We start from the raw sequence: 19,400 nt of genomic DNA on the forward strand, positions 1-19,400 counted from the left end.
ATTGTTTCACTTCATTTCACCTCTACGTTTTTATGGAAATGTTCCTAACGCTGAAATGTAAATTGAGGAAGGCTGAAAGGATGAGGCAGATGCCCTACCAGCAATACAGAATAGAAGTGATGCACTTCTGAATGCACCACTGAATCCTCTATTACAAGAACAATATTACAGGTGTAGCCTAGAGATGTCTTCATTGCACTTTAAGACAGACCACTCTCCTCTTTCCACTCTCCAGCAGAGAAAACTCATGCTGAGTGCTGCAATGCTTCCCATCTACTCTATGTGCAAAATGGCTTGTATAATTTTTTTTTACTCTATATTATCTGTTCTGCAGTCTCTCTGTGAAAAAATGAACAATTCAGAAAGTGTTTATCTGAAAAGGTATTAACTGTGAATGAGAAATAGAATTATTTTTATTGTTAAATCAATATTGCTAAAATCAGCCTTCAATTTTCATAACTTGTTTTTGTTTTTCACCATCACAAAAGGTCCACTAGTCATCTTGATCTTTAGCATTTTAGCAACTGAAAGTGATGTCATGGTTTGTGCAAAAAAAATCCAGCTAGCTGGCCAAATATAATGATGCTCATCATAGTTCAATGCTCAAAACTGACATATTATAACCGAACACTGCATCTAAGAACTCCAAATGCAATATTGTAATTTATATGATTTTATGTACTATGACTATTTAACACTTTTACCGAAGTAAATAACAAGCCTTAAAAAATGGAAAAAAAACTCCTTTAGATTATTGCTAAATTCCAACAGGAAACCTAAACATAGATGCTTTGTTTGCACTGCAGTTTGTGATGCTAAACTCCAAATTTTGTTGAAATGTGATTTTTTTTTGTTTTGTTTTTACATTCTCATTCAATCTGGCATCAAACTTCAGTCTAAATGGCTCAGAGCCCCAAAGTCACCAGATGCATACAGGGACAATAATGTTACAGAGCACTGTTAATGGAAGAAATAAGTTATTCAACTGTTACTATAGTCCAGAAAGATTCCCGGGTTAGTATTTAAACTTTTGAACAACAAGAACTATATTATGACCTCTTTAAAACAATGTAAAGGAAGGTGAGAAAAAAACAGTGCATAACTATTAACGATGGCCTTTGGGGGAGCAGTGAGTACTAGTGCTGTAGAGAAATCTGAGTATCTCAGTAGAAAGCAGTTATCTTGTCAAACAATACTGTTCCTATTGCAAAATATATATAATATTTAGCGTGGCTAAATATTCATGATCCATACGCAAAAACAACATCCTCCAATATATCTTAAAATAAGGAGTGCAACCTTAGTTCATGGCTTTATTTAAAAAAAGACATACAGTTGAAACAGATTCTCTTCTCTATCTAAATCTCCCTGAAAACAGCTGTACAACATGTAATTACAAGAACACATAGAAACCATTTTAATTGAAAGTAACAAAAAGAGAAAAAAAAATATTAAAAAATACAATTTTTTCAGCAGTGCTTGTCTTTGCTATCTTTGTTCCTAATTATGCCTGGAGACCCTAACATATATGAAAATATATAGCTTCAAATTTCAATTGTGATACCAACTCAGTTACTACCATTACTGATATCTGCAGTTATTTTCTTTAATTTATCTTGTGGTTTTGTGAACATCATAATTTTTTTGTTGTTGTTGTTCTTAATCATATGCACTGATTGATGGCACATATTTTTTTTTATTTCGTTTTTCTTGTGACAATGACAATAAAGATAAAAGATAGGAAAAAAAGGAAAAAAACTGTGGTGGCAGGAAGTAAGAGAAATAAATTAAAAATGTTTGTGGAGCCTTCCTGTCTGCAAAGCTCTGCTGTAAAATCTCATAGAGAAAACCTGAGTTTTTCAATAATTATGGAGTAAAAAATATTTTGTCATCACTTCAATCTCTGTCTCAATTCAAACCACAGTTTCCTGCTCGAAAGTTAAGGGCACATTCCAACAGAGAGGTTGACCTCACATATAATGCCATTATCTGTGTTGTACTGAGATGCCAGATCCCCGACATTTTGCCTTAAGCATAGAAATGAAGTGCAGCACAAATAAATCATCCTCGTCGTGTTATGAGGGATCTCTGGCTACTAGGTATTCAAGATAATTTGTTGAATCTGAAACCAGTGATGCTCAAAAGTTCTACTAATTTGACATAAAAAAAATATCTTGTGCAGCATAAGGATTTTTTCTTTTTAACATATACAGGCTTCTCCAGTAAAGTGCACACCATTTATGATGCTGCTGGGCCTAGATCAAGGTTTCTTAACCTTGGTCATCAGGGCCCATTATCCTACACGTTACAACGTTGAATGTGCCTCCGATAAGGGCAAAAATATTGGATACTGGTCACATTTGCCGGCTTTGTTAATGTATCTTGTGATTAAATCTTTTTTTTAATTGGGTATGTTTTTATTTTTTCAAAAGTATTTAAAAAACAGAACTTTGGGGTAATTAACAGGTATATCTGTTAAGATTCTACACATTCTGTCATATTAAAAATAACAACTTTTAATTTATTTAACCAGGATTGTGATAAACTAAAAGCAGTGCATAATTGTGATGTGGTTTCAATAGGATTTCACTGGAAGGGATCCAAAGTGTAAACAGGTATTCATAGGCAGTGTAATTGGTTAAGGAGTTTAATTCTGTAAACGATGCAACTTTTGGCACAAGATGAGAGAGATAAAGGCATCAGAAAACAGGATTCATCTGTGAGGAGTGAACAAAATAGGCCAGTGTTCAAAAGGCATAGTTCAGGTAAAGACAATGGCTGTGTCCGAACGTCCGCCCTAATCACTATATAGGCCATTATATATTGATTATGCAATTTTAAATGAGTGTCCGAACATCCTGTGAATGAAAAAGTAATAGATTCGAAATTTCCTACAATACACCTTAAAAAGTAGTGATCATCGATGGTCACTGGACGAGCAGATTGCTTTGCGCGAGCTCTCCTTGCAAAGCATCATGGGATTTGTTGTAGTGGAGAAAAATATTAATAATAGTGCAGAGAGGCGAAGTTACCTGACTAATTGGGTGCAATTAGATTTGATCCTCTGTCTGAACTTTTAGTTAACTGAGTTCACTATTAAGTCCACTATATAGTCCCCGACTATAGACTGATTGAGGGATTTAGGGGTTAGGGCAGACGTTTGGACACAACCAATGAGTACAGATTGGCACGAGCAGGTGGAAGGATGAGGCTAATGAGTTATTAAAGGCAAGGTCTAAGTCTGAATGTGCGCCCTAAACCCTCAAACACAATATAGAGTGAGGACCAGTGCAATCAGATAACTAGCCGTTCAGAGAGATGACCACTACTTTTCGCTCCTCGTTGTTCACGTGATTGCGGCTCCTCTGACTGTGCCATCTTTGTTCTCTGTGCCCCTTAAACAAATCCCATGATGCTTTGCAAGGAGATCTTTTGCAAATCATTCTGGGATATATCTGCTCATCTAGTCACCATCAATCTGCACAACTTTTCAAGATGGATTTTGGGAAATTTTGGGTCCACTACTTTTTCATCTGTTAGACATTGCAAATTCGTATAAAATGATTTAACCCCTATATAGTGCCCTTTCCAGGGGCTAGGGCATTAATTTAGACAGCCAAGGTTTGTTTATGAGGTTCTGTATGTTATATCAACACTAGACATTCAAAAATTACTAAATAATTTGTAAATATTGTGTAAGCTACATCTTTTGAAAGCAGCCCTGTTCTTTGCTATGTCTTGATAGCCACTGAGGGATAAAATGGGATAGTAGGACAAACCTCCCTGAAGTGTTATTCAAACAGATAAAAAAACTTAAGAGATGGAGCTGTTTGGTGCATTTCAAATTAATGCCAGCTGGACGCGTCATCTGCTCACTGGCATTAGACAAAGAGATTCTCTTCAATGGATTAGAAGGCCAGGGTGTCATGCTTGCTCCCTGCAGAGAGCGACTCTTGGACACCATAGATACAGACTGTATGTGTGGATTCACCAAAGTACACAATATCCACATATGTTCGTGTGGCTTCAGCGTACGCTCCTGTTTGTTTCCTGCTGTGAGGAAGTTTAATTTAGATTGGTATATATTACACTGGATTCAGTTAGGGTACGTTTTTACCAAACCGGACTTTACAAGTAAAGAATGTACTAGAGAGACAGGAGAGTTTAAAATATAGCTCAGGAACATGTGGACTGAGGAAAAGCCTGGGATCAGATGACCTACTGAGCTGCATGGGCAATTTTGGTGATGATCTGTTTTAATCTACAGTTTATCCACTCTTGAATTGTTTAATTTAAGTTCCCCATTTCTTAGAAAATGCACACAGCACAAAGAAAATGCAAAACAAAAAAACAAGAATTTACTGTGAGAAAAGTGTTGATGGTGGAGGAAGAGATGCAGAGGTCATAATACCGATATGAAAGCAGAAATGCATTTGTTCAGTGTCATATTGAGTTTTACCAAAGCAAATGTCTCAAAAACGGCAAACTAAGTGTTGTGGACAATAATCAGCGTGTAAAAGCTTTCTTTTGAAGTTTTATATTGATAACTTCTACAAAAATGTTGTTTTCCTCACACTTTTTTTGTTTCTATTTAAAAGATAACAAATAAATAACGATGTTTATCTCATTCTTTCTTCTCCTTTTACAGTCAACAAGCACAAGCCTTGGATAGAGACTTCCTACCATGGAGTGATTACAGAGAACATGGAGACAGTGCTGCTGGACCCTCCTCTAGTAGCTCTAGACAAGGATGCCCCAGTTCCTTATGCTGGTAGGAAATATAATAAGTAATGGCAAAAATTCAGACATTCACAGTTCATCCAAACGGCAAACCCTTTTTTTATTCTTATTTTAACCAGTTCTACTTATACAGAAAGGAGCACATTCTTACACTTTCCTCCCAACAACACACTCAGGACCTTGACAAGGATGCCACAGCTTTGAGTACGGGCAACTTCACACCACAGGACAAAAACAGATGATGCAGCAGTTCTCTGTACCTACTGTTTGTCATGGAGTGTGAATTCCATTTATCACATGCAGAAGTGTAAAACAAATTCTGCTGTTTTGTTTTTTCTTTTTTCAAAGAGAGAACATTTTTTTTCTCACCATGCAACAGAATGACTTTACGCATTAAGAAAAATATTCCACAGTGTATATAAGGAGTATTTTTCACTTTAAACCTTTGTCACACTCCGGGTTCCATCCGGGTGCAGGCCAGTTTTTCTCTCTCTCTCCTCTGCAGGGATGGACGGGCAGGTGCACTACATCTGAGGTGATCACCACCCTTCTTAAGGAGCTGGAACCAGGAGGAGGGCGTCAGTTCGTTAACGTCACAGCGTTGGTAACAGACCAAACCCAAGCCTAGTCCTAGTCCTTGTAGAAGTAAAAGTCTAGTCTAGTCTGAATCTTTTTTCGATCCTTTTCCTGCAGAACCCTTGTTTCTGACCCCTGGACCCAGCCGTGAATCAAAGACCTTGGACCCTCCGCCTGAGATACAACCAAGAACCCGAGAAGGATCTCGGGTTAACCACCGTTCAGCCCTCCTACCTGCGATCGCCTGCCTGTCCACCCTCGAACCTCCAACCAGGAAGAGAGTACTGGTCAGCACACGGACCACCGGGGACACTTCCCCCCCAAGACCGGACCACAGCCTCTCTACTGTGAGTGTCACCCCCACCAAGATCCTCCAGCACAGTTTCCTCTCATTCACCAGCCTCTTCTTCTCTGCAGAAGCCCAGAAGAACCTGACCTGACCAAACTGCCTTCCAGTTCATGTCCACTGCCTAGTTTCTAAATAAAATCTCTTAACCATCTTCAGTCTCTGTAGTTGCTCTCATCCAGAGTCACCTTCATTATGACAGAACGAACTGACCAACCTGACTCTGGTGAGCAGCTACGGAGTGCCATCTCGCATCAGGGCCTGTTACTAGGCCAGCATGAAACCCTGATACAAACCATGGTCCAGCAGCAAACTCAAGTGAAGCAGACAATGAGCACTCTCACCCACGAGCTTCAGGACATGAAAGCCTTGCTGAACTTAAATCAACCTACCTCCGTTCCTCCTCCAGCTCCAAGGCCTCCCGCTGTAGCCGCTCTGCCGCCCGTTCCCGGAGTCGGTGTCTCAATCCCAGTCCCCGAACCGTTTTCAGGTGATCTGAGTAAGTCCAGAGGGTTTCTCCTCCAATGTTCTTTGGTTTTCAGTCGCTCCCCACAATCTTTTCCGGATGACGCTCATAAGATAGCTCATATTGTTGGTCTTCTCAGAGATCATGCTCTTAGATGGGCAGAATCTTTTATTGATGAGACCACGATCCATGATTACTCCTATGCTGACTTCTTAGATATTTTTAAACAAACCTTTTCCTCTTCCCTTAGCGAGGAGGAGGCAGGCAAAAGATTGTGGGAGCTGAAGCAGGGAAACCGGTCGGTTGCTGACTTCAGCGTCGACTTCCGCACTCTGGCCGCTCAGGCTGCGTGGGACAACCGCGCATTAAAGACGGCTTTCCTAAACTCTCTCTCAGATAGGCTTAGAGACGAGCTGGCCACCCGCGACAAGCCCGATAGCCTGGAGGGGCTAATTGACCTAGCTGTTCGGGTAGACGAACGCCTCCGTGAGAGGACTTGTGAGAGGCGGGGCCGGGACCGGGACCGCTCCCCTGCTCAACGTTTCAGTCTTCCGGTTCCTGTGGTGTCACATCAATCACAACCCCCTGTTTCTGGTAGTCAGCCTATTGATGAGCCCATGCAAATTGGCAGAGCCAGGTTATCTACCGAAGAAAAAGAACAGCGGTTCAGAAATAGAAGGTGTCTTTACTGTGGTGCTGCCGGTCATTTTCGTTTATCTTGTCCCCTTCGCCCAAAAGACCTGGCCCACCAGTAGTTCAGGGAATACTGGTGGGCACATGCTCCGAGACTCCCAGTTCTAGGTTCCTGCTTCAGGCTGTAATTTGCCTTCAGGACAAGCAGCACCCTGTTTCCGCCTTGGTTGACTCCGGTTCTGAGCAAAATCTCATCAATCCAGCCTTAGTAAACCATTATAATATTCCGGTCCGTACTTTACCATCCCCCATCTCTGTTACAGCCCTTGATGGTAGCCCACTAGCTACTATAACTCAGCAGACTCTCCCTTTTCTGTTTATCTCCTCTGGTAATCATCATGAATCCATTTCTTTTTTCGTTTTTCCTACAAGACACTCACCTATTGTTTTAGGTTACCCTTGGTTAGCTGCTCACAACCCTCACATTAACTGGAGAGACTCGCGTATTGAGACCTGGAGCTCCGGTTGTCTGGCTACTTGTCTCCATTCAGCTCTCCCTCACACCTCGGCTAGTCCTGAACTTCCTGACGATCCTTCTGATCTGTCAAATGTGCCGCCCGAGTACCATGACCTCCACCTAGTTTTTAGCAAAGATCTGGCCCTTAGTCTCCCGCCGCATCGCCCTTATGATTGTGCTATTGATCTTCTTCCTGGGGCTCCTCTGCCATCTGCTCGCCTCTATAAGTTATCTCAGTCAGAGCTAGGTGCCATGGAGAAATATATTAGCGACTCTTTAAAGACCGGCATCATTCGACCTTCGTCCTCACCCCTAGGGGCAGGTTTCTTCTTTGTGGCTAAAAAGGATAAAACATTGCGTCCTTGCATCGATTACCGTGGTCTTAATCAGATTTCTGTAAAGAATAAATATTCCCTTCCCCTTCTGGCATCAGCATTTGATACGGTTCGGGGCGCCACCATCTTTACTAAACTGGACCTTAGAAACGCCTATCACTTGGTCCGGATTCGAGAGGGAGACGAATGGAAGACGGCGTTCAAGACCCCCATCGGTCACTACGAGTACTTGGTCATGACCTTCGGTCTGACTAATGCCCCAGCCGTTTTCCAGGCCCTCGTAAATGACGTCCTGAGAGACTTTATAAATCAGTTCGTGTTTGTGTACATTGATGACATCCTTATTTATTCCCAGAACCCCCAACAACATCAGCAACATGTCCGCCAGGTGCTTCAACGTCTTCTGGAGAACCGCCTCTTCGTTAAGGCTGAGAAGTGCGAGTTTCACCAAAGAACCATCAGCTTCCTTGGCTTCATTTTCGAGGGTGGACAGGTGAAGACGGACCCCGGAAAGGTGGAGGCAGTCGTCAACTGGCCCGTTCCCAACACCCGTAAGCAACTCCAGCGCTTCTTGGGTTTCGCCAACTTTTACCGGGTATTCATCTAGAATTATAGTATTCTTGCCTCACCCCTCACTGCCCTGACCTCCACCAAGAGCGTCTTCCAGTGGTCCCCAGAAGCTGATCAGGCGTTCCGCCTTTTAAAGGAGATGTTTTCACAGGCTCCCATTCTCACCTACCCTGATCCGTCAGCTCAGTTCACATTAGAGGTGGATGCCTCTGACTCTGGAGCTGGAGCTGTTCTATCACAGATGTCGCCTTCGGATGGCAAACTTCATCCCTGCGCCTTCTTTTCGAGACGATTCTCTCCTGCTGAGAGAAACTACGACGTAGGGGATCGAGAACTCCTCGCCATCAAGATGGCCTTGGAGGAGTGCCGTCATTGGCTGGAGGGAACCGAGTTGCCCATAGTCATCTGGACTGATCACAAGAATCTTTCCTATATCCAGTCAGCCAGACGTTTAAATTCTCGTCAGAGCCGTTGGTCCCTGTTCTTCTCTCAGTTCAACTTCATCATTACCTACCGCCCTGGATCCAAGAACACGAAGCCCGATGCTCTGTCACGCCTGTTTTCCACTTCTGAAGAGGTTAAGGTGCCAGTTCCCATCGTCCCTGAATTTTGTGTGGTGGGAGCCATCACCTGGGATCTTGAGAACAAGATTAAAAGAGCCCAAGAGAGTGAACCTGATCCGGGTGGTGGTCCTCCCCAGAGACTCTATGTTCCTTCTGCTGTGCGCTCTCAGGTTATTCACTGGGGGCACTCCTCTAGATTCTCTGGCCATCCGGGTTCCAGTCGCACCATCGCCTTAATCCGGCGATATTTTTGGTGGCCGTCTCTTAATAGAGACGTTGCCGAGTTTGTGTCAGCATGCTCAGTGTGTGCCAAAAACAAGGGTTCCTGTAGACCTCCTGCTGGTTTGCTCCAGCCCCTACCCAGACCCAGCCGACCTTGGTCCCACATTGCATTAGATTTTGTTACTGGCCTTCCCCCATCTAACCGCAAGACTGTTATCCTGTCAGTTATCGATCGTTTCTCTAAGGCCTGCCACCTGGTGGCCTTGTCCAAACTCCCTTCTGCTTATCAGACAGCCCGGTTGTTATTTAACCATGTCTTTAAACTCCACGGGTTGCCATCTGAAATAGTCTCCGACCGCGGCCCTCAGTTTATCTCTCGGGTTTGGCGTGACTTCTGTGGATGTTTTGGGGCAAAGGTTTCTCTCACATCCGGATTTCACCCCCAGTCTAACGGGCAGTGTGAACAGTTGAATCAGGAACTAGAAAACACCCTCCGCTGTCTCTGCTCTCGCAACCCCAGCACCTGGAGCCAACATCTGGCCTGGGTAGAATACTCTCATAACTCCCATGTTTCTGCAGCTACCGGTCTATCCCCGTTCGAGGCATCTCTAGGCTACCAGCCCTCTCTCTTACCCTCATCCTTCCCTGACTCAGTCTTGCCGTCCGTACGAACCCACCTTCGCCGTTGTCGTAGGATCTGGGACCAGACGAGGGCAGCCCTTGAACGTGCCTCTTGTCGAGATAAGAGCTTTGCTGACCGCAAACGCATTCCTGCCCCCACTTACACCTCTGGGCAGGAGGTTTGGCTCACTTCCAAGGACTTTCCCTTAAAGGCCATGTCCAGGAAGTTAGCTCCCAGGTTTCTCTGTCCTTTTAAGATCGACCAGATTATTAGCCCCACAGCTGTCCGCCTTAAGCTTCCTCCGCACCTCCGTGTCCATCCTACATTTCATGTCTCCCAGATCAAGCCTGTCTCCTCCAGTCGGTTGGTCCCTCCGACCAGACCCCCTCCTCCCGCCCGGGTCGTTGATGGCCACCCGGCTTTCACCGTCCACAAGATCGTGGCCTCCAGGCGTCGTGGTCGCGGGTACCAGTACCTTGTGGATTGGGAGGGTTATGGTCCCGAGGACAGGTCCTGGGTCCCTCGTTCTTTTATTCTGGATCCTGATTTGGTCTCTGCCTTTGAGGCTTCCTCCTCCGGGCGGCCGCCAGGGGGCGGCCGTTGAGGGGGGGGTGCTGTCACACTCCGGGTTCCATCCGGGTGCAGGCCAGTTTTTCTCTCTCTCTCCTCTGCAGGGATGGACGGGCAGGTGCACTACATCTGAGGTGATCACCACCCTTCTTAAGGAGCTGGAACCAGGAGGAGGGCGTCAGTTCGTTAACGTCACAGCGTTGGTAACAGACCAAACCCAAGCCTAGTCCTAGTCCTTGTAGAAGTAAAAGTCTAGTCTAGTCTGAATCTTTTTTCGATCCTTTTCCTGCAGAACCCTTGTTTCTGACCCCTGGACCCAGCCGTGAATCAAAGACCTTGGACCCTCCGCCTGAGATACAACCAAGAACCCGAGAAGGATCTCGGGTTAACCACCGTTCAGCCCTCCTACCTGCGATCGCCTGCCTGTCCATCCTCGAACCTCCAACCAGGAAGAGAGTACTGGTCAGCACACAGACCACCGGGGACACTTCCCCCCCAAGACCGGACCACAGCCTCTCTACTGTGAGTGTCACCCCCACCAAGATCCTCCAGCACAGTTTCCTCTCATTCACCAGCCTCTTCTTCTCTGCAGAAGCCCAGAAGAACCTGACCTGACCAAACTGCCTTCCAGTTCATGTCCACTGCCTAGTTTCTAAATAAAATCTCTTAACCATCTTCAGTCTCTGTAGTTGCTCTCATCCAGAGTCACCTTCATTATGACAACCTTAGGAAACACAGTGTAGCTTTTTTCTTTTAGGGCAGAATTACTTTTTCATGACGCATGCTGCTGACAAGAGATACCCAGAGGAGCCATTTCGAATATATATGTGATAAATACATGGTTTATATTTTCACAAGCTTAATTATGTACTATACTCAGTAATTACTCACATGCTTTTGTAACTGCAAAATACATAAGGCACTGTTTTCTTTACCTTACAGCCAATGTGACTTATTGTCCCTCATGATTTGTCTGGCTGTGAAAGAGTTTGTCTCTCAGACATTTTGTCCATGGTTGCTTTGAAATAACTGTATATCTGTATATCTGTAATAATAATTACAGATATACAGTGTTTGTCAGAGGTAAGTTCACCCCGGGTTACATTATCATGTGGAGCAATATCATAGCTCACATCATGTAAATTCAATCTAAAATGAAGTCTGTCTTGTTCCCAGTAACAACATAATGGTTGGTGTTTACTTGCACAAACTTACCCATGCCCATCATTCTGCTTTTTATTCAGTAATTTATAGTTTAACGATCAAAAATATGGCTGAATAGTGTGGACAGGATTTCTAGGTGCAGCAAAGGATCAGAGGAGGTCTGGTTTGGGGGCTGGCGGATTTGGCCCAGCTGGTTTTCCAGCTGGCTTGAGCTGGAGGAAGTGTCAGGAGAGAGGCAACTCTACAAGTCTCTGCTGGGACTGGGAGCATTGCTGTTCAATGCAGTTACTCAGTTTTCAAGACACTAAGTTAAAGTCTTCACTGTATATTTTTAGGGTGTTACTCTGTTGATAATGGAAGCATAGTGTGAATATTTGTTAATTAGAATACAAATAAAAACTTCCAAGAAATACTATAAGTTGGAGCTTGGAGTGTGTGCAGACACACACACAAACAAACTTTTCTCAGTATCTTAGCAGGGCTTTTTCTCATTGTCTTCTTTCATTTCTACAGCCTAACCATGACCCTTACTCTATCCATAACCATTACGGGTTCATACGTAACCCTAACCCCAACCTAAACACAATCCACTTCTTAGTCCTAAATGTGACACCTAACCGCAACACAGCAATTCCCAGTTTGGGGTCCAGGCATCGGGCCTCACAAAGAAAATTCGGTCCCCACAACGTGTCATTTTCTGTAAAAATGGGTCCGACAATTCATTAAAAACAAGAACACACACACCGTTAGTCAACTTATTCCTAAACCTAACCCACAACAGAGAAAGAGACCTTTTCCTGATGAACCTGTAAGTCCTAACAAAGTTGCATCTTCCTGGGAAATTGCCATTACACAGTCCCCACAAGGTAAGAAATATAAGGACACACACTTACACACACTCACACATATATTGTGCTGACTTCCATTCATTTCTATGGGCTACCTTTCACCCTCAAACTAAACTCAATTCAAACTTTAGTCCCCTAGATTTTGTGTATGGTGTAATGATATCATTATAAGCTTTATCCAAATGTGACAACTTAATTTACTGTGTGTGCCTTTCAGAGAAGTTTTAAGAGGACGGTAAGGTTTTTGGTTAAAGGAAAAAGTTGTAGGAAGAAACTCTTAATGTCTTGAAGGAAAAAAGCCTGTTGACAACTGATGTCTAAATTGCTATCCTGGTAAATTGGGTCTAAGTGCTGACATGAGTTGGAAACTCATTAGAACTGAAAGGTCAGTCGCATCCACCCTTTTCTTTTAATCTTTATCTTGTCTTTGTGTGTTTTTCATGCATTTTTGATTTTCAAAATTTATGTGTAAGATTTCAGTTTATATTCAGAGGGAAAATAGATCATGTGTAACTTGTTCGAAGAAAGCTTATTTTATTATTTCTACCGTATAGTTAAGTTCTGTTAAACCCAGAAGCCGTGAAGATTTTAATGAGCAACATCTTTATCAAGAGTAGATATTACAATCTATTTTTCTTAGCACAAGTGGAAACACTGAAAAGCCTCTTCACATCTATTGTTTCTTTCCACTCAAATAGGCTTACAGTGATTTGCAGCACATTTCTTTGCCTGGTAAACAAATCTGTGATGCAGTGAATGTTTAATGACACCACAACAACCAGACTGACAAAGGGGGAAATTTATTTGCGATGCTTTTCTCTGTGATTAACATGTGGACGGTTTGCTTGAGAAGGTCAATGCTGGTGAGAAATCACCTGGGAGAAAAAAACAGAAGCTTCTGACTGGTGATATTTCTCTCGTTGAATGTTTTTTATTGCATGTGGTCTAATGAATGAAACCAACACAATAGCTTCCAAGGAGACTGAAAAAATGGCAGTAAAAGAGCAGATCCATTCCAATTTGTCTTCCTTGGCTTAGCCTGTATTTTGCACAAACACCTCCATCCGCTCTCCACCTCAACCCCACACAGTCTAACTATGCTGTCACATTTTTATCTGGATCTCTGCCCTCATTTATGCCATTCTTTACCAAACTGGCACCACACTCTTTCTTCCTGATTCCTACAGTCATTCTTCCTCCTCTCTATCTCCTCACATTGCTCCCAGCGTACCCATATTCAGCTAGTCACCTACATTATAGACACTCTCATCAATCCTGGTTTTGTTTTGTGCCGGAAAGGAGTGGTCTAGCCTTCTGGTCCTACATTAATTGCAAACTGGAGAACACAGATGAAAAATTTTAAGCACTTTCCTCAGCTGTTAGAAAGTGCTATAAAAAGATTTTTGCCCAGATTTTGTAAGCTTTAAAATTGTGTTTAATATCTCTAAAAATATAAAAGCAAAGACAATTCAAGTAAACAGGAAAATATAGGAATGGAAAATGCTTATTAAATTTACACGGCTTAGTGTAAAAATGATTTACCTTGCAAGAAAGATGAATTGCTATAGAAATTTGTGAATTAACAAACTCCTGAAAATACATCTTGCCAGAAGCTAATAGATGCATTAGCCTCAAATACAAATATAATACAAGCCAATGGAATTCAGTGTATGATGACAATCAGAGGCAGGCTGAAGTAAGACAAACATGGCTGCTTCGGTTTTAGCAGGAATGTCGTCTAATTTTGTTTTTGAAAGATGAGCAAAATGACATGATTTCTACCTTTGTGGATGGGGATGATATTTGCGCGTTCCTCCCAACTGGATTTGGAAAGCGTTTCATTTATTGGTTAACGGCAAGTTGTGGAACAGATCAAGAATGTGATACATCACAGCTGCTACTTATGCTGTGAATAGCTAAAAGCTTGACACGAGAGGCAGGATCAACTTGGTGAATTATTCAATTAATTTGAAGAATTGTACTGCATGCACCTCACTTTTGTAAAACTTTCCATAGGAGCCTTTTCTTTCTGATACATTGTGTAGAATTCAAATAAAACCTGGCTTTGGCCACGTTAAGGTATTATAGTCCAGCCTAAAGAGCTTCAAATATAAATAGAAAAAAAAGCACATTAATAAACATTGTAGAAAAGGAGGGAAAATGTTTGATCTTCCCATTCTGAGAGGGCCCAATATCAGGGTTGTCTCTAAAGAAAGTCTTATAACACAATGCTGCCATTTGTGGAGTGGTAAAAGTAAAGATGTGAGGACTTCTCCAATTGGCAATCCAACATGTTGGCTTGGCCGGCATCAATTTTTCTTGTTACTCACTCCATCTGACATCTAAGTTCTCCTAAATTAAATCTGTTCATATCTATTGTGTTGTGCTTGTAGATCACACACTGCAGGGCTAAACCTGTTTTATCTTTTAATTTTCTTTACTGTCAATGAAGAGTCTCTCAAGTCTTAAAATTATGCTAAAATCTTACCATGTACATTAAGTATAAACATTTATTCATTAAGTATTTGCGGGACATTTAAAATTACTCAGGAACACACTAATGTCACCCAGGATGTCAAAAAAGACACTTAAAAGACCAAGAATGGTCTGGAGAATGAGGGAAGCAGTGCAGACCTCAAATGTACCAGTTAGGGAAAGTGTTTATGGTCAAGGGACTTCTGCCCCTTATCAGTGATCACAATGTCCGCTTGGTTGGCCACAACCCTTTTGTCTGTTTGTATCTAGAAGTCCCATATGATTATTCTCCACCACCTTGGTAGGTGGCTCCCATTTTGACCCGGTGCTACTTTTTTTTTATTCTGCACAGATGTTTCTGTCCACTTTACAAGCCACTTGGTTTTGATGTTCTCTGTACCCCTTTACTACCAGTACCTGCCACCCTGCTGTGAAATTGTGGATTATTTTTGGGACCTCTTTGCATAGTCTACTCCTGGGATCTTGCCTGCTATGGTAGATCTGGGCCTCTACCGCTCTGGTGCTCAAGGCCTGCTCCTGTGTTACCATGATCAGTGCTTCTGTGCTGTGCTTTAGTCTAGGCCCTTTCTAGCAATTGGTACTATTTGGTCATATCAGCAACTTTAGCTGTCGGTGGTACATTCCATGCAGGGGTTCCTCCAGTTCCTTTTCTTCCACTTTCCACTATCTGACATTCACTGAGTGTTTCATCCTTTGGGGTCATCTTCCTTTTGAATTCTTAGAGCCTGGTTGTTTCATCCTCAGTAGGGTTTATCTCACCATTATAGAGAGAAGCTTCCATGTTTAAAAATATTTTTAAAAGCTCTCAAATCTATATAACTAATTAATCAAAACAAATATGTTTAAGAACCATGTGTTGACTCCCTTTGACTTCCATAATTTTCAGTAATTTTTAACCCTTTCTATGCCCTAACCCTGACAATAACCCTAAGTCTAACCGTTACCAGTGCATACCTCGCCCTAACCCTAAACTAAACCTAATTCACACTCAAGCCCTAAACCTAACTTTTGGGAAAAAAAAGCTTTACAACAACTGGTCCTCAGTTGGATGGTGAAATAACTCAAATGCCCAAACAGGAGCACACCCACCTACACATCCATATGTGTGAATGTAAATATATACAGTAAGACAGCAGAATTACTAAGACTACATACAGTGGTGTTCTATGAATTTTTTTCATTCTCTGATATGTTCTTTTTTCTGCTTTCTCTTTCCTCTAAAAGCATTTTTCTCACTCCTTACCAAACATTTTTATGTATATCCTCCTTATGTTCTATCGCCTTTGGCTGTGTCTATCACTACTCCACCACAGCACATTTCACTTTGATGTAAACAACCAGCACTGGGCCTACAAATAGATGCACAAAGGTGTGTGGGTCGAGTAGTGCTGTGTGTACTGATAGTCTTTTAAATCAAAAGTAGCATGAGCAGTGGTGGCTTAGGACTTTAGGGGGCTACAAGGAGAACAGGCAGTTTCATTTGCTTATTCTTTATCTCAAGGCCACAGTCAACATGCACAAATTCTCCCCATTCATCATGCTACCAGAAAAAATGTCCTGTGGTACATTGTTTCCTCTTGACTCACATGGGTCTGAAGAACAAAAGTAGTCTGAGAAGAAAGGGACAATGGATTGCTGAGGGAAACCATGGAGACAAAGAGGCATTGCATATAAGTGGAGGATATCATAAGCAACTACTTATTATTCCTGTAGTGTTTGTGTATGCAGTATATAATTTCCATCAGGATTGTCGTTATTGTTATGAATTTGCTTTTGACCCTACATTATTTTCTCTCTGTACTAGAGGAGAAGATCATTACCTGAACTGACTAATCCAGACTCAGCTATAAACTAAAAATCAACAATAGTGGGTAATTTTCTTATAAACCTCTCTCAAACACTACCTCTTAAACAGGACCTAATATCTCTTCACATTTTTTCAGCATCAAATTAGAAAAAAAAACAGTCCTAATTGGTGGGGTGGGAGTAAAGTTTTCCACCATGTATGCAATTAAGCCATTATTTTATAGTAACAGAGCTAAAGAGGCATTGGGGCACCCTTCCCTGGCAGATCCAATTTCCTGGTCTCTGGACGTTATCCCAAAACAGAGAAAAAACTGCCACAGGTACTTTGAAACAAGTAAGCTTTGAGATTAAATTGAAAATCAACTGAATTTAAGACTACAATCAAGCTGATGGTAGTCACTAGTTTTGGTATATTTACACACAAAAAACTTGACGAAACAGATACCACTAAAAAAAATCTTTATTGTCCAATGAGTATAAAAAACATGCAACATCAAATTCCAAAAAACAGATGAGTCAGACAGGAAGTTGGAAACAAAAAGTGGATACAGAAATAAAAAAAGGGGATCTCTTTGAAGAGACCCTACATGCATTGAGTCTTGATTGCTAAATGGCACTTTTTGCCGACATGTAGGAGATGTGAAGCTGACCTTATGATTCTGCCTGCAGTTGTCTAGGTGTAGGATAACCAGGATTACCTCTCTCATGGGTGAACTCTGCTGTTGCAGCATAATCAAGCCAATATTTTGGATCTGTTCTGCTTTTAAACACTTTAGTTCCACAGGCAGTGGATGCCAGATCACTGAAAGCTTTTTTGTAAGTAAATGCCCAGCGTTAATAGATGGTAGGTATAAGTCATACCATAATTCATCTGGCCGAGTTATATTGGTTGATTCTGCTAGTTGTGCTATGTCACTACAGTAGCAAACCTACCGAGCATTAATGTTTACTCAACTGGTGACTTAAAATCTTGGCTTTGCAACAGAAATTCATTGTGCTGGTTCCTGCGCACTGTCCTTTGTTCTGTTGGCACTTTCTAAAAAAGTCCACAAATTCATGCTGCACAACCTGCACCCTCTGGCATCCTCTTCAGTTTGGTTTTATGGATCACATTTTCTCACTGACAAATCAAAGATAGGAAAGAAAGAAAGTTGGTCACACCCACAAAAAAGTAAAATAAAATTACCTTGGACTTTCTTCATGGCAGACACAGCTGTCTCTTTAGGTGGGCCCCTACCACCTAGATTATTTTATCGAATTTTCAAACTTAGTTTTCTTGTGAATGCTCTTTGCACATTGCCAATGTTCAAATGGTCAGGTCTTCTTCAGTTCTTTTTAGATTTTGACAAGTTTGACGTCATTATACATCTTAGACTCTACTCTTTCAGGATCTTTTAATAATCAAAAATGTTCCCAACTAAACTTGAGTTCCTAAGTTTGCCACAACCTGTCACAATTATGTGGGGAAAAAAACAAAAACAAAATTGATTTCATATTTAATAAGTGAGCATGTTATTGGTGATCTACAAATATTGCTAGTTCAAATGTTAAAATGTGCAAACAGGTTTGGCCTGCCCCAGTTACGGTAATTGAGCAAAAATGAGCTGTTCTTCCGGGTAGTTTGAGATTGGTTGTTAAAAAGACTTGGAGTTGGAGGTTTAAAAAAAAATGCAGGTAATGACAGTTATCCTGCTATGGACTGGTGACTGCTGGAGATAGGAAACAGCCCCACTATGACCCTGATGGATGAAGCAGGAGAAGATAGATGAATAAATGGATGGATGATTAATATTATCGATAGTGTGCTTTACATAAGCATATTAAAATTGTCAAAATAAAAATATTGTTTGATAAAACTTGTAAAAGCCTTCTTTAATCCCCTATTCAGGGAGGAGACAAGGTCAGATTTACAGCTTGAGAATGCTGGATACGCCTCCAACTCCTTACATCACCTCCTTGACCCAAGTTGACCCATATACGTACTCACCCGAATATCAATTATAAGAAGACACCCTCTTTTAAGGACCAGTGTTTAGGAACAAAACAAAAAGACCAAAAAGAAAAAAAAGACTGAAACCATGTTCATTGCTATTTTATATTCAGGTGCTAAGAATTTCCTTGAAATAATATTAAATTGAAAGATTTGTGCAATGAAACAAAAAAGTAAAAAAAAAACACAGTGAAATCTTGCAATACTTCAACTAAAATGCAAACGGAACGTCTCAAAAATCTGCATGACTCATAAACATCCTCTGCCTTGCTGCACTCGCTGTCACTCCTACTCTCACCCTGCAGCCCTGCAATTTTTTGATAAGCTTTTCTTTAGCTGTTTGCATTTTTCTGGTCTTTTTGAACATGCCATCTTTTGACATTGCACTCCATAACTCCATATTCCTTTGCTGCCTGAAAGTTGATGCATCCATGCGTTGACCATCATTATTTTAAAAAATGGCGTCATTGCTCTGTCTCAAATGTCCGCAAACCTGTCTGACTTTTGATCCACTCCGTTCTGCGAAGCGACTCTCCATTAGTATTATCCTCCTCATTTCTTGTCTGTTGTGATAGAAAGATGACCCAGCCACAGTTTTCCTTCTCCATGAGGTCATTGGCTTTACAAAAACATTGCACCCTCTGCGGTTGCTTTTGTGTAGCGACCCCAGACAACTGTCAGCCTTTAAAATTGGTTATAACCCGATTATAAGACGACCCCACATTTTCAGTTATTTTTCAATGAAAAAAAATCTTGTCTTTTATTCAGGCCAATACAGTAATTGACAAAATAAAAGCTTTTTTCCTCTTCAATTATTAAACGCACACACGTACCCCCCTCACACACATATGCATAGTATATATACACTCACCGGCCACTTTATTAGGTACCCCATGCTAGTAATGGGTTGGACCCCCTTTTGCCTTCAGAACTGCC

General features: G+C 41.7%; 1 protein-coding gene and 1 long non-coding RNA gene across 3 annotated transcripts in view; both read left to right on the forward strand.

The window, feature by feature from the left end:
- Positions 1 to 19,400, forward strand: part of clstn2a (calsyntenin 2a) — a 230,744-nt gene that overhangs the window by 112,483 nt on the left and 98,861 nt on the right. For both annotated transcript variants that reach the window (XM_038271283.1, XM_038271291.1), the window contains exon 2: positions 4,649 to 4,771. In XM_038271283.1, the coding sequence (XP_038127211.1) occupies positions 4,649 to 4,771 (123 nt within the window). The remainder of the gene's footprint in view (positions 1 to 4,648; positions 4,772 to 19,400) is intronic.
- LOC119774035 lies at positions 5,209 to 5,875 on the forward strand. The gene is made up of 3 exons (XR_005279483.1): positions 5,209 to 5,344; positions 5,434 to 5,663; positions 5,734 to 5,875. It is a non-coding gene; the product is annotated as an uncharacterized LOC119774035 (long non-coding RNA).

This window comes from Cyprinodon tularosa, unplaced genomic scaffold, assembly GCF_016077235.1.
Source record: "Cyprinodon tularosa strain WSP-4 unplaced genomic scaffold, ASM1607723v1 ctg12, whole genome shotgun sequence".
In the NCBI taxonomy this organism is placed as follows: Eukaryota; Metazoa; Chordata; class Actinopteri; order Cyprinodontiformes; family Cyprinodontidae; genus Cyprinodon; species Cyprinodon tularosa.